The sequence below is a fragment of the Watersipora subatra genome, chromosome 10 (assembly GCF_963576615.1).
Source record: "Watersipora subatra chromosome 10, tzWatSuba1.1, whole genome shotgun sequence".
NCBI classification, from domain to species: Eukaryota; Metazoa; Bryozoa; class Gymnolaemata; order Cheilostomatida; family Watersiporidae; genus Watersipora; species Watersipora subatra.
The window spans coordinates 42,984,692-43,000,156 of record NC_088717.1 but is presented as its reverse complement, the minus strand read 5'-3'; the positions used below and the strand labels follow the sequence as shown (position 1 = coordinate 43,000,156).

At 32.7% G+C, this 15,465-nt stretch overlaps 1 protein-coding gene across 1 annotated transcript; it reads left to right on the top strand.

Annotated features, from left to right (window-relative positions):
- The first annotated feature begins 4,078 nt into the window (after positions 1-4,078).
- LOC137407100 (mucin-3A-like) lies at positions 4,079-10,380 on the top strand. The gene is made up of 4 exons (XM_068093705.1): positions 4,079-4,596; positions 7,001-7,067; positions 7,315-7,510; positions 10,025-10,380. Exons 1-4 carry the CDS (start codon positions 4,079-4,081, stop codon positions 10,378-10,380), a joined length of 1,137 nt encoding a protein of 378 aa, XP_067949806.1.
- The last annotated feature ends 5,085 nt before the right edge of the window (positions 10,381-15,465 follow it).

Here is a 15,465-nt window from a genome sequence, read left to right as displayed (position 1 = left end):
TGTTTATACAGCTTCATGCTTCTCAAAAATATTATTACTAGTTTTTTTGTTTTTGGCAGAAGTGAGTAAACTATTATGCAAGATCCATGGATGTAAAACTTATTGCAATTTGTACGTATAAAGAGATGACAACTCCGTGTTCAATTCTTGCAAACCTCATATAAGTCTCATGTTTATTATAATAAAAACCATGTTCATCTATGCATCTGTACAAAACCACGGTTGAAGGTTAGGAGAAAAATTTTCTGTGTAAGGGGTTTGAACCCATACATATAATGGGTACAAACACGTAAGCATGATAGCCTTGATTAGAAACTGAAAGCTGATATAACTTTTGGTTTAGCAGAAATAGCTTGTGGGCATCATTTTTGTTTTAACACAAAGACTAAAGGGTTGACCATTGTTCTTAGTCAGTTTTCTTATAATGCTAACTTAGGCTTATTGCTGTTATGAAGCCACAGAGAACTTCAGAGGAAGTGGTTCTCTGAAACTTCAGAGTTTCAGAGAACCACAGAAACATATGAATATATTTATTTGCCTTGTTTTAGCATTCTCAATAATGTCATCTACTTAAACTTCTGTGCCAGGTCGTTTCCTGCTTGTTTTCATATGTGCCAGCATGATAAACCCTCCTTTGATATCAAACAATTATTTTGTAATAAATCAATATTAATGTGCGCTTTGACTTGCTGGTTTTAAATCTCCATCAACATGCTTTACTAAAATACGGATACATTTACATAAACTTTGTTATTGCCAGTCAATCTCGTGCAAAGCAAATTTAACCATGAGACAAAAAAAAATATAGATTATGCGTTAAGAGTATTGAAACAAAAAAGCTCTTTATGCATAACACTGTTCTATAATGTAAATTGACAAGTTGTTTGTGTGTGGTATAAGGTGTAGTGGTTTTTTTTCGGTAGGAATGTAATGGATGGTCAGATAGGTTGAAGGTACAATTTGAGAATTTTAAACAGCAAATATCTATGAACACAGCTCATCAGCATTAAAGGTTGAATTGCAACAAAATTCACATTACAGTTATTTTGTATCAAAAGATTTACCATGTTTTACTCTGTTGTGTTGTAGGTGCCAAATATGTGGAAATGTGATTACCAGCTCTTAAAAACTCAAAAACAAAAAGCCGCCGTATATTTGGCCTGTCTTGACAAACTGTTGTTTTTGCGAAGTTGTACCCCCGTCGAGCGGGCAAGCAACACAACATATTTCCACATATTTTGCCACTACAACACAACACAGTAAGACATGGTGAATCTTTTAATATCAAATAACTGCAATGTGAATTTTGTTGCAAGTCAACTTTTAAGCTGCTGGTTGTAACTGTCCATATCAGGTAACAAAACATTAAAACAAAACTTTATATACTCTAATATCACAGTTAGTTCATCAGCATCAAGGTCATAGTTCATCAGGTCATTTAAATGCTAATCATAACTGTCTCTATCCGGCAGCATAACCATAAGAACCTAATTTTTGAAGGGTGCGAATTTTTCTTGAACATTCTTCAATATAAAAGAATACAAGTTTAGAGCAGCATAAGACAGGATGGAAAATATACGAATCTGGTAAAAAAAGTAGGCCTCATGGTTTCACACCTATCAATCGGAACTAAGCTAGAGCATGAGTTGACGATAAAGTTTTCAAAACAATAACGTCGACATAACTTGAAAACCGTAAACGTTGTCTATTTGCATGCCCAGAAAAGAATAAAGAAGAGGCTTGTTGTAACTTGAAATGTCAGTTTGTTACTCTCCTAATAAAGTCCTGACATTGAGCCAACTGAGCTTGGAGTTTTAGTAATTTGATAAACAGTTTTTGATTGCAAATCACACTGTTGGTCACCCAGCTGTAACTCTGGACAACTTGTTCATTGCATAGCTAACGGATCTACGTAGTTATGCAGACCACAACAGATGAAGCTAAATGTACTCGCCAGCAATTAAGCTGGACCCTGTTTGGCTGTCGCAAGTGATTTTGTTGTGTCAACCTCTCAGAGCTATGTTTGCGACAATTCTTTAGGGTGTCAGTATTCTGTCATGCTTTCTTAAGTAGCTTAGAATATTTGTCTAGTGTTCTGTAGAGAAGAAATTTCTTTTTCAAGAATTGCCAAAAGCTGAGAGTAAGTTTTAGTTTTTTGGAATTCTTGAGCTTAGTCTGGGTAATAGCTAAGTTTTTTATGGACTTGAAATTGCTAAAAGGTTATAACACAATACAAGGACATCAGGCAATAGAACAAGCACTTCTTGAAGTGAATGTGCTGCTAAAGCAGTAAGAATATGTAAAATAAATTCCCTAAATAAGACCAAACTATTGAATGATCATATTATCTACCTCAGTAGTTTTAAAACGCTATTGCCAGATCTGTCTGGTAACTATAACTAAAATTGATAAGCAACACTGCATTACGTTAATAAAATAGTAACATAAATATTTTATTATAAAGGTTACAATTAAACTTAAAATGTGTCTTACTTGCTTTTTGCGTGAATTTTTTTTGGGATTGTAACTAGTACCCTGGTAGTCTAGCGTGCTGTGAGAGATCAGCAGGTGTGACAATAAAGTACAGAGAATAAGTATGTGTACAATTATTCTGAAATGCCAAGTGGTTGCACATCATGCTGAATGTCTTGAGTTTGAATCCCATACGATGCAACCTTTTTCCAACTTCCAACCATAGCTGTGACAGACGAACAGGCACAGTTCCAACTATAGTAACATAGATTGTAGTGAATGGAGAGAAAATAACTCCAAAGTATGATAAGATTATAGAGTAGATAGCTCGTAAAATAAAGTCTAATCTACCACAGAAAGAAAAAAAACTTATTCTTTCTATTAAAGTGTGTTCAGCAGCACATATACTTTCCGTGCGCATTGGATAACACATGTTATGAATTGGCTCACATTTCAAATTTGTTGTATTAATAGAATGGTTTTAAACCTCTTGGCAGTTAAAATAATGCTTTAGAGCTTTATGCAGTTTTGTAGTAGTACATGTAATGTTGTAGAGAGCATAGAAAACTCCTGATAAAGCTTTAAATTTAATCAGTTCTTGTGATGCCAGAAAAATGTAAATGGGGCATTTTCTCATCAGTTTTAGAGGCTACAAACCTAAAAAAGTTTTGCTAAAATTTAAGTAATGAGCTAAGTCTATAAGTACAACAGTTTTCTTCGATGTCAAAAAAGAATATAAACAGACTTTATAAACTGGCTGGAGTACAAAGAACCCAACTATTTGCTGAGAAGTGGGAAAAGAAATAAAAAAGAATTAATATGATATAGCTCTCTATCTGAATCTACATGTATTTTGAACCTCTTAACAAACGGGTCCTCAAATGATGAGCTTAAATATATGCCAATATAATCTGTAGCAGGATAGACTAACAAATGAAGCAATTTTACCTGAAAGATTTAAAAATATTTGCACCAAGCATTTATAAGAAATAGTGCTTTATAGTTTTCATCTGTTTTAGCTAGTGAACAAAGATTCAGAAAATAATTTGTTTATATCTCTCTAGGCCATTTAGTTTGGTAAAAAAGCTTTCATTGAATTAGTGACTTACTCTTAGCAGGCTCTGTCTTATTAATACTTAAAAAAATATCAAACCATAAAATTTTTTATTTTAGTAAATTTTCAATTAAGGCTCATATAAATGGCTTGTTTAAATTTGACATATGTTGGTTTTCCATATCAACAATAAAAAATAGTGACAATAGAAAGGTGTTTGGGAATGGTTTTACTTTTGTCAAACGAGAAGACAACTTTCATAAAACCAAGTCATAAAACCAAATTGTGGGACTTTTAAGATGCTTTCATGGCCAGTGGCCAAGCATTAGAATTGTACTAGTTAGTAACAACTTACGTCAAGGTAATCAGTGCATGCGCAGCCATAATTTATGGAGCAGAACGTGTCACAGGACGGGTTTATCTCAAGGGATGAATAGGATCTACATAGATCACAGTCAAATAATCACTTCAGCAACTTTATTCTTCTATTCCACTAGAAAAATCACTAAGTTGCTGGACTTTGAAAACAGCACCTTTTTATCGGTCAACAAGATGGCGAGTGGAAGTTTTAGAACTTACTCGCCTCTAACGAACATTTCATTACTAAGCTCGCTATCAGGTGAGGAAATGAGTAATTTGTCTACAACTACAGAAAGTAGCATCGCTACTTTATCTCTGCCATCAACTAGAGAACGTCGAAGAAAACCGACTAGACCGCCTCCTCCTTCAAGACCACCTCCATTACCAACTCTAGAAATTACGACCGGAGGTACAAACGCGACTGTAAATTCTACTAGCGAGACACCTCCTTCTACCACAGGAACTATATTCTCTACAACTGAATTACCTGTCTCTAGTCAACCAACGGCAGCGAGAATTTTTACGACTAGCAAAGTTGTTACTACTACAACACCATACAAATCAGTGAGCACGTTGAATGTTACAGACTTGGGACAGGCCAACACAGCAGGCTCTCTGACAAATAACTTGCCTCTGTATATTGTTCTTGCTGTCTTATCTGTTGGAGTCCTTGCTCTAGCAGCCATTTCTATTTATTGTGGTGTATACAGGTTTGTATTTGTTATTTTTATAATTATTCTTTAATAATGAGAAAATCTTAGACATCTCATAAAGCAGCAGGCCGCTAATATTCTTGTCGCATCAAGTATGCCGTTTAGTTCTATAGCTAATTATACTACTTAAATGTATTAACCAAACTTTCAATTTTTATTAATTCAAGATGATGTTACTTAGGTAAATTTTGTTAGAATCAGCACAATTTGTTGTTTGCTTAACCAGTTAAGCATCTAATTTCCAAAAAGAAACTTTTTATACCGTCAACTTATATATACATTTTAAGTAGAAACTTACCAAGGTTGTTTTGAAATCTAGAATATAGGGTTGAAAGACTAAGGGTATGTTTGTGGAATCTAGATGTTTATAATATGACAACTGTGTTGTTATTCGACATAAAATAACTTTTATTTGTTGTACATTTAACAGATACTAGTAAATACAGAACAACCTTTAGTTAAATTAATTTGTGATCTGAAATTATTAACTCTGTGGAGCCTGAGCTCGACATAATAAGGAAAAATGTTTTCTTATCTGATTTTACATCTGAGTTGGTGGTTTATATTTATTTTTCCATAATTTTTGTTTACGTAGGGTTATGAAACTTTGTTTGCTTTGTATGCTTTCCATCTTCAGCATAATTATGAAGTTTTATTTTTAGACTATTAGTTCTTGACTCTTGAATGTTTGCAGAAATACTAGTGGCATGTCCAACAGACCGAGTAATAAAAAATGGATGCTGCAGAACCTTATTTTCGAATGACATGACATACTGATTAAAATTGTTAGTAATGAAGCTCCAGAATAGACAAAACTAGAATGGCCTTCTTTTCATCAAAAAGATCTCTACACCAAAACTATTTGCTTTTCTATTCGTAACAAATATATACAATCTTTCAGGTTCAGTGTACATCAAACAGTATGTTTTTTCAGTTACCTCCAAAACGCCATATCTTTCAAAAAGTGACAAAATTATTCACTATAATTGATTTCTATTTTTTCATTGAGTTTTACCAGTATAGAGCTTCAAAATGATATTCAGTTAAAAATTTAACTTCAATGATTACTTCTTGCTTCAAATTTACTTCAATAAGAGTTGTGCTATCGTAAGAGCTTTCATAGTTGGTAATGCGGCCTAGCTCAAGAGACTTCCCTGTGTATACAAGGTTAGTCTTGAAAGTTTTAAACTTATTTTTCTTTTCATTCAGAAATTTCTAAAGAATATTTGGTTTCAAAAAATACTTGACACAAATTCCCTTAAATTAAAAAAAAACTTTAAAACACTCAATTTATTTGCTCGCTATTATTCGACTTTTAATTGCTTAATTACCTAATTGTCACCTTTATTCGACCTTGCTGTTATTGATCAATTGGCTCTTCATCTATTGACAGCTGTGCTGTTGTAGTCTGAACCACATCATTGTTAAAACTTGATACTTAACAAAACTTTATGCTGGTAGACCCAGGCGCTACAGGTTATAAATTTTGCTATTGCCTTAAGTTATGCTTCCTACTTGTTAGTTGTAAAAACGGCTCAGTCATAGCATATGCAGAAAAAAAGATGTAATCTTAAAAGCTGTAAAGTTTTGTTGTGAATTTTTATAAGGGTTATTAATTAAGTTTACTTTTCATGAACTTCATTTGATATAACTACTGCAGGGTATTTTTAAAAATCATTATTGAAATGTTTTAGTTTTTTTACTTTCAGTGCTAGTAATTCAGTGTTTGTGCTACTTGCTTTCAAGAGTTTATTAGGATGAAACTTGTGCAATTGTTGATAAATTCTATATACAAGTTATGATAAGGCTCTTATTGTTAAACAAGGCTGACTACCTTCTCTGAAGCAACAATTATCAGCAGTTTCCCATAATTGGTCTTTACTTTCAGCAAAATAAAAATCAAATGTTAAAATGACATCATGAGCTGCAGTGTTCAAGTTTTTTATTTAAAGTCACATTGAAAGAAAAGTTACAAATATTACACATCTATTGTTGTTAAAAACATGGAGTGCACCTGATGTTGTTAATAACATATAGTGCATACGATGTCGTTAAAAGTATATAGTGCACCTGATATTTATAACAAAATATAAAGCACTTTATGTTATCAACAGCATTTAGTGTGGCTGATTTTGATAAAAATATAGTGCACAACACTTGTTAGCAATGTAACGTAACTGATGTTGTTAACAACATACAGTTATAGTGTACCAGATGTTCTGATTATTAAACACCTTCATCGCTTGATGATAAGATACTAGTAAGCGATTTCACTGTGTATTCTTATAAATTTTGCAAGATTTGTTTTTATAGCTGTTGCGTAAATATAAATCAATTGGGTGCTCAGCAACAGTATCTAAAAAGTTTTCAAATTTGTTTATTTGTTTTTTTATGTTGTTAGGAGAAAGAGAAGGAAAATAGTAAAAAGAAAAGTCACTCACCTACCTCCTGTGCCACAAAAGACTACAGTAAGTGTTTTTCATTTCTTCCTTAGTTTTATGACAGAGCCAAACTAGTGCTCAACCATATGTTGTATATCGGCCTGAGGTGTTATATGAAGGAGTTTTCTGACAGGAATAAAACTGTCAGTTTTTAGTATAGAAATTTGATTCTAAAATAAACTTATTGCTGTCTATTATGCTAAAAAAAGAGTACCTTACAAAAAACCTAAATAATTTTAGCCTTTCATTTGTTTAAAATGAAGTTTATTTGTAGAATCCCCCGCTAGAGCTACAGACAACTATCTCAGCTATAAGCAACCCAAACTGTGTAGACACCATCAACTATGAAGTTTTAGATGACTATCAGGACCCTAGTACAATATTAGTTGATGATGACTATCAAGATCCAAGCGCCATGACAGTCTATGATGAAATAACAGATACTAAATATCAGCCATTGGTTTCCACAGGTAGTCTTGAGTAGGCCTTCAGATAATAACTAGGCAATTACCAGCTAGTAGTTTATACAAGTAGTCTTGAGTCTGCCCTCAAATTATAACTCAGTAACTACCAGCTAATAGTTTATACAGGTAGTCTTGAGTCTGTCCTCAGATTATAGCGCTATTAAACTTCCATAAGCTTAGATTGTTTTCAAATTTTCCTCCCTCCTAGAAAATTATGGAGCTTTGGCTGTTTTCAACATGACTTTATAAATGAGATGTGTAAGTGATAACATATTGTCACATGCCACAAAATTTGTTTGCGGATCAGACTTGCCGCAGAAACTAAGACTATATGTTCTCTTGCTGTATAATTGGCCATAGCTTATGGTAAACTTAATGATGAAGTGACATATATATGTTACTGTGAGAGTTAAAGGCTGAAACATGCCATGTCACTGTATTGTAAACAGATATTCAAGTTAATGCTGTCAACTGGCAGTGACTTAATTGCTCTTAAAAATAAACTTAAACAAAATTTAAGCAGATTTCACCAGAAATTATCAGTATTTTTCTATCATTTGCGATTGTTTGTTTAAAGTGACTTGACTGCAAGGATGTTTCAAGATCAAAATTGAAAAAAACTTGATCCCGGTTAAAATACTTAGATCAGGCAAATGGTGAAGTTAGATCTTTATAGTTGCAAAGAGATCAACAGTATTAAGACGCGTACCGCTACAACTTCAAAGCTATAAAGAATGTCAGCTATAACAATAGTAGCGGTTGATGAAGTCAATTCGAACATTATTTTCAAAGTATTTTAATCATGATCAAGTTTTGGAGGTTTTAATATTCAAACAAACTGACAGTCAGAACTCCTCAAACATCATAAATTATTGCAAATGGTAAAAAAATACCAATACTTTCTGATAATATCTAATAAAGTTTTGTGTGAGTTCATCTTTGAAACATATTTAAACTATCAGCTAATTTTATATGAACTATTATTTGTACATGCCAGCTTTTGGATTCTGTATCTATTTAGCTATGAACTGTACAAAACACAGCTGTTAAAAACTCCAGATTTTATGATCGCTGACTATTATCACCCAATAAGCAATCGTTTTCACTAGTCAAACCATACTAATGTTTTGTTTAGATATAGATGTAGTTTCTAAGTTACACTATGTTTTGCATAGTAGGCCTATAACACTTTTAAAAAAGGCCGTTGTTGTCTCCAAATGATCTAAAAGGGTATATTTTTGTAAAATAATCATTGTCTAAATCATCTACTAATCATTAAAACTGTTTTTATGGTTCCCAATCACTTTTCATCATAATATCAAAATTATAAAACTTTTACTTAATTGCGGTTGAAAGCACTAAAATCAATTAAACTCATGATCAAATGATCAAAAGTAAGATTTTTGTTACTGTCACTTGAAAAGATATTCTTAATTGAGAGTAGCAGAGTGCTATCTACATGTAAATATTCCTTCACGCCAAGGTATAAAGAACCCACGGAAACCCAAATTGATGGCACAATAACTTCAGATTGTTTTAACTTTTAATTGTACTTGCAAGTAGACTTGCTAAATAATCTACAAATATTAAATTTCCCACAATAATTACATGTATATACCATTCGGGTTTGTTAAAACCCTTTTTTGTATTTAAATTGTTTTCAAAAGTGTTTTCAAAAAATTTAAATCTGCAGAATTAATGTGCCAGTTTTACGGTTTATCATGTTGACTCGTGTGCTATCAATTCATACATGTACACTAAACACTCATTAGTAGCATAAGATATAATATATCTTATATCTAATTATAACTCATTCAAAAGAGTCTTAGGGTTTTAATCATACCAGACACCAAACTATAACAGCATATACCTCTCAAGCTCAGTCTAGATGCAATATCTTTTGCCATTATGTGGGTCAGACAGGCCAGTTTTTACTCCAGGCTTTCTAATCACCATTAAATTATTTTGAAAAGACGTTGGCTTTTACGTGTTTGACAAATTGCTAACATTCCAAACAATTCATATTTTCAAATTTAACCAATCCAAAACAATTCAACACTTTTTAACATTTAAAAAAATTCAATTACCACATATTGTTACTTCCAATTACGACTCTGTTCAAAAAAGGTAAAGTTATCTGGTATTCTAATACTTAACGAAAAAACAAGAAAAATACTTGTTGGTACCTCTATGTTTTATATGAACCATCAATTACATTCAGTACAACATACTGCAAAAATAGCCTGAATTTTTAGACTAATTTTAGGATCTCAGTTTATAGCTACGCTTGGGCCTATAGAAATAGCTAATTGGATTACACTGCACAGTATTTTAATGATTCTTTCACAATCTTTTTTTTAGTTGAGACAAGACTTTATTCGCTAAAATCGTTCTATGCTCAGTATATGTAAACCTGTGCACCAGTTTAAACTATCAATTTAGTTTTTGCTGCTTAAGCTAGCTGTGTTAATGTTTTGTCATTGTATCATTATCATCTCACCCTGCAGTTACTATCTGCAGGCATCAACAATCACATCTACACAGAGACTGAAACTGAACAATATGAAGAGCCAGTCAGCTCACATCCTCCAGACAACAAGAGTTTAGTGGAGACACCAGACGTTGGCGGTCCTTACTCCTTTCATGATAGAGTGAACACAGAGATATCCAGTAAAGATTCTCCACCCATCAACAGACATATGGAAGAAAAGATGGCAGAAACTCATCCAGGTTTTGATTGTCATGTTTCCGTTGAGAGGGATGAACTTAACAATATATTTGAAGGAAGTAAAAGAGCAAGTCTCAACGATCATGAATACAATGTTTTAGATAGTGGCTACCGACCTCCTCATAGAGAAGAAAGTCAAAAGATATGAGCATATTTTATTAAATATATCTTATGCTTTGTATTTAGGCTAAATGTATTTATCTATTAACTTCTAAAAAAAATTTTTTATTAAATTCAAACTATAAATGAATGAACCTTTTTGTGTATGACTGTCTTAACTTTTGTAATTGCATGTTTTGCATTGTTCTATTGTTGTATCATAAACCTTGTAAGATGGAGCATTTTTATTTTTAACTTCCATATTTAAAAACAGCATGTGAACAGCAAATACAACAGTGCTTGTCTTTTTTTCCTTTCACATTTTTTTGAATTCCCTGTTCTTCAACGGTATTATTATAGTGTTATCAGGAAGTAGAAAAATTACTCCAAGAAATGGTTTCATAGCAATGTGTCAGAGCAACCTTAAAAGTATCGATTCATGATTTAGAGAGCTTGTTGAATCGTTTTTACAGTTGGAGACACACTAATCTTTAGTTTGGCAAATATTTACATGACTAACTTCATGGACAATTTAAAAACCAGTGAGCATGACATGATCAAGGAAATCGTAATCTCTTTTGGCAATGCTTTTTCTGCAATGTTGTTACTATAGCAACCAAAATATCACTAAGCATAAGTTGAAGCAACTTAAAAATACAGATCAGCAACGCATGACTGACGCATTAATCATCTCTTATGTATAACTTGAGCAGCGTTAAAATCAGTTGATGGAGTCTCAAGTTCTTATTGCAGAAACAAAAAAGTCCTCCAAAAAAACCTTTGTTCAAATCAACTTAATGGCAGCAAAATTGGACTTTTAAATTTAAATGTTCTCAAAAATTAAAGTATTTTTAAGCTCAATGAACAGCTCTCGTTTCAAAAAATTTTTGCTTTATTTTTTTCTGATAGAAACTTCATTAATCCATTGGTAAGGTTTTTTCATCTATCCGCCACATCCACTCACTAGAATAGCTCCGCCCACTCACTAAACCCTGACCACTCACTAAGCTCCGCCCACTCGTTAAACCTCACAAATGTGTAACTATTAACGGCTGTTCATGATTAAACAATACTTTGTGGTTTGAAAGACTGCAATAGTCCAAGCCAATAATTTTGTAAAACTAAAGAGGTCAGTTCTTTCAAAACTAACACACTGATTACAATTCTTAATGAGCCATGCAAACATAGCCATGCACACAGATTTTGTGTGCATGGCTATGTTTAAACTCACTCATGTATTCTGTACCGATTATATTTTTAACACGGACTATAGCTTTTAGTTGCACCAGATAAATATTCTGATGTAAAAAACCCTTTTTATTGATTGGTGCAAATATATTTGACACGGCAAATGAGTTACTCGTACTCTAAACAAGTATGAGTAGCAAAATATAAACAATGCCCATCAAGCAATAGGCGAGGTGATTCGCATTTCATAAACTTGGAGTTATCTTCTCTATGCCATTATCGACACTATGGGATAGAAAAAGTAATAACTTTATTAATGATCCTAAAACAAATCTAATAAATTGTTTTTATCGTGAACTGAGAGCATTTTCATATGGCAAGCAATTGATTGTCAGGGACTGAAAGTTTTTAAATATTTATAAATATTGATGATAAAATATCTTAGGCTGATGCACCATAGTCACCATAGCGTGTGAGGGGTAAGGAGACCCACATGCTACTAAAATCTCAGCTCTTTTATGAGTATTTCCAAAACCGATTCTATTAATTAGAAATATCAACACTGGACCAAGAAGCACAACAGATACAAGTTGTTTTATACTACCGAAGAGCTATTTGTCTCTCAGATGCATTATCAGTTGTAAAAGGTTGAGCTACACCAACAAATTGGAATGGTTAATGACATATATACTTAATAAACATATGGTAGTTGTAGGCAAGGTGGAACAACTTCTCTCTTTTAAGAGAAAATATTTGTGGTTTTAAAAGTCTACCAGCTGGTTGACTTTTATTTCCAGTCATCCAGCTGGTACAGTCAGCCTAAAGTGAAACGCCATTTTGAGAATAGTTAACTTAAAACTGGTACTGTATGTAGTTCTTTATTTAGTCTGTTTGCATCGTAAAAAGTAATATTAGGTATTAATCACTCTACATAGCTCTTAAGTATTTTAGTGACTCCTAATTCTATTGGCTGTTTTACTCTTTCCATTAGGTTTATTTTAATTTATGGTGTTTGGAAATTATAATAAACTTGTTAGGGATAAAATTATAATTCTAGAACTAGACAGTAAGTAACAATTTAGGTTTAACCATGCAAAAATGGCTGTGATGACATTTTATATCATTAGCTGTAATTAGTACTGATAACATGTGTAATAAAAAGTCTGCTCTCTTTATATCAAATTATAATATCTGTGTAAACTGTCATTATTTATGTATACTTGAAATGCATCATAGAATAATCACATAAAATACACAAAATTCAATTGGTACGAACACAGTATGGGTGATCTGACAAAATGAAATAACATACATTGCCTAAGCTTATAGCTATTGACGGAAGGCGAAAACTCCCAGCACCAGAATATAGCATCTCGGAGTTATGGATAGTACTAGACACTAGTTAGGAACTCTATAGAATAAACAAGACAATAAGTCTGAGACTATTTCACATGCTGAGAAAAGCCTTCTTCTTGAGTAGCATTATTAAGTTATCTTTATTATTCACGTCTACTGAATGATTGTATGACTTAAAATGCTTTCTACATCAAACAAAGCATAAATAATATAGAAATAAGTATTTCATATTTTAAAGTTTAACTTAGTTTATAAATACATAAAAATTGAGGCAAAAATCCAATTGATTACAAAAATTTGCTACACAAATTAATCTGCTCTATTTATTTCCTTCTTTTGACGATATTTCTGGTATCTTAAAAAGAAAACCCCAATTGGCACAATATTCCCTGCTATATGCACCTTCTTTCTGCAGGTCATAACCTATTGCCTTTGATGACTAGAAACTAGTTAGCAGCATTAACCTGCTGTAGTTTTATAGCTAAATATGGTTTTATAGTTACAAATTGAGACATTATGTTACGTACGACGTCATTTTTTAGTCAGACAAAAATTTGAGTTTTCAAACCATATTAAAAAGAAATGAATTGTTTTAAATGACATTTTCCATGATTGACCTCAAGTTTCATACACAAACATGGTTGAAATCACAAGAGTGGGGCTTGGGAGCTATCAGTGTATAATTGTACAAAGTCTAGACGCAGTATAACATGATATGAATCCAACTAGAAACCTTTCTGTATATCCTACTAATAAAAGCATTTTGACATGATCTGACAGCTACTGACAGGTGAAATGCTATGTTATCAAAAAAAGCAGCGACATGCATGTATGGAGCTAAACTACAGTTTAACTTTTTCTAAGGAGGATTGCTAGTCTACGAAGATACAAATAAGCTTCATTAAAGCAATATCCTTCATTGGTACTGGTTTGAACTCTCTCAATTTGATGTCCAGTCAACGAAAAGGAACATCAACAGAACATCAATTGCTGAAATACGTAACTTAGGGGTGGCAGCTTTTCCTTGAACTCCGTGTTATCCTTCAACAGTGTTGATAATCAATTTATCTTGAGAATTCCCTGCCAGGTTCACTTGTTTGCAACAGCTTCTGTATTTTACGTAAGTTTAGTCTGAAGGCTTTTCATCAGCGTGAAAGTTATTATTAAAAATAATAATTATAAAAATTATTATATAAAAGTTATTATAAAAATGATTTTTTTATAAAAAGCGCTGGTTAGGGTAGCAGCAGCAAAAATCCAAATTGAATTCCATCTATACTCTCACTTGGCTTCAAACAATAGAATTACCTAATATATATAGTACTTTATTGGCAATAATTTCATTTCACAAATAGAAATGTTTTTCAAATTAGGCCATACTACAATAGTAAAACAAAAAAAGGAGAAAAAAGGAACAGTTAACCATTAAAATTGAATAAATAGTCTGACAAATAGTGTTTAAAATGCCTTTCTCTGCTGAGAGAGATACCTATGAGCTAAACTGAGTTTTCATTTGGTTGTTTATCACTTTTTCCTTTTTGCTAAAATTTTTATTGCACTTTTCATACCCACTGGATGTCATGAGACTTTTTCTGAACGAATTGATAAGACAACCAGGAATTTCAGCAATCATGTCAGCTGTTATAGACTGAAGAAGTGATGCTTGAGATTTATCCTGTGCAAACAACCTTTACTATAATAAGAATCGCGTCTGTCCATTGATTGAAGCCACGCTAACAGCGTTAAGAAAATGGTTTCACCACAAAGTAATCAAACCCAGATACATGTATTCAGATTCACAGCCAAGTGTGCTCCCATCCGCACCACTCAGCTACCTCTACATCTAAGAATAATTATAGCACATAGTTATTACACATGATATACTCTCACACTGCACCAGGCTACCAGCTTACTAGTGCTAAAATTTTTATGAATGCAAAACAGAACTTGCTGATTGGAACTTTAATTGCGAAGACTGATGCGTGTCAATAGGGAGTCGTGAAACTAAATTAGAAGAGAAGACAACTTTGAAAGAATCTTAACCCATGATCTTTCATAATACTCTTGTTATCGTTGGTTGCGGCTATGCAAAAATGCTGATTGGTGTAGTGTATCAGGGTCATAGGTATGCGACCTGAATCATACTGTCAACAATTGCAATAATGTGGCAATATGTTTGTTTCTTTGTGCTGTTGTCTTTGCACCTGAAATCATCACTATGGTGAATCATTGATGACTTGTATACACATATATATTGCTTGCGATGTAAAAATAAAACAGTCTTGAATTAGCCAGCCACCAGAAGTCTTGATACACTAAAATTGGGTTGCAATTTTTAAACAACAACAATATGTCTAACACTACTCTAGTATTTTGTTGACATTTTGGGTAGATATCTCCAAGTCTAATCACACTGATAGCAACATTGACTCATTCATGTCTTACTTGTCTAAAATGAACTTACACAAAACTTTAGTAAATTTTATCAGAAAGTATTGATATTTTCCTATCATTTCTGATTGTTTTTGATTTTTGAAAAGATCTGACTGCCAGGATGTTTCGAGATTAAAATCGACAAAATTTGATCACG

Coding starts and splice junctions, on each gene's coding strand:
- LOC137407100 (XM_068093705.1), top strand. CDS start 4,079: ATGGCGAGTGGAAGTTTTAGAACTTACTCGCCTCTAACGAACATTTCA. Junction 4,597..7,000: donor ATTTATTGTGGTGTATACAG/GTTTGTATTTGT, acceptor TTATGTTGTTAG/GAGAAAGAGAAGGAAAATAG. Junction 7,068..7,314: donor CTGTGCCACAAAAGACTACA/GTAAGTGTTTTT, acceptor GTTTATTTGTAG/AATCCCCCGCTAGAGCTACA.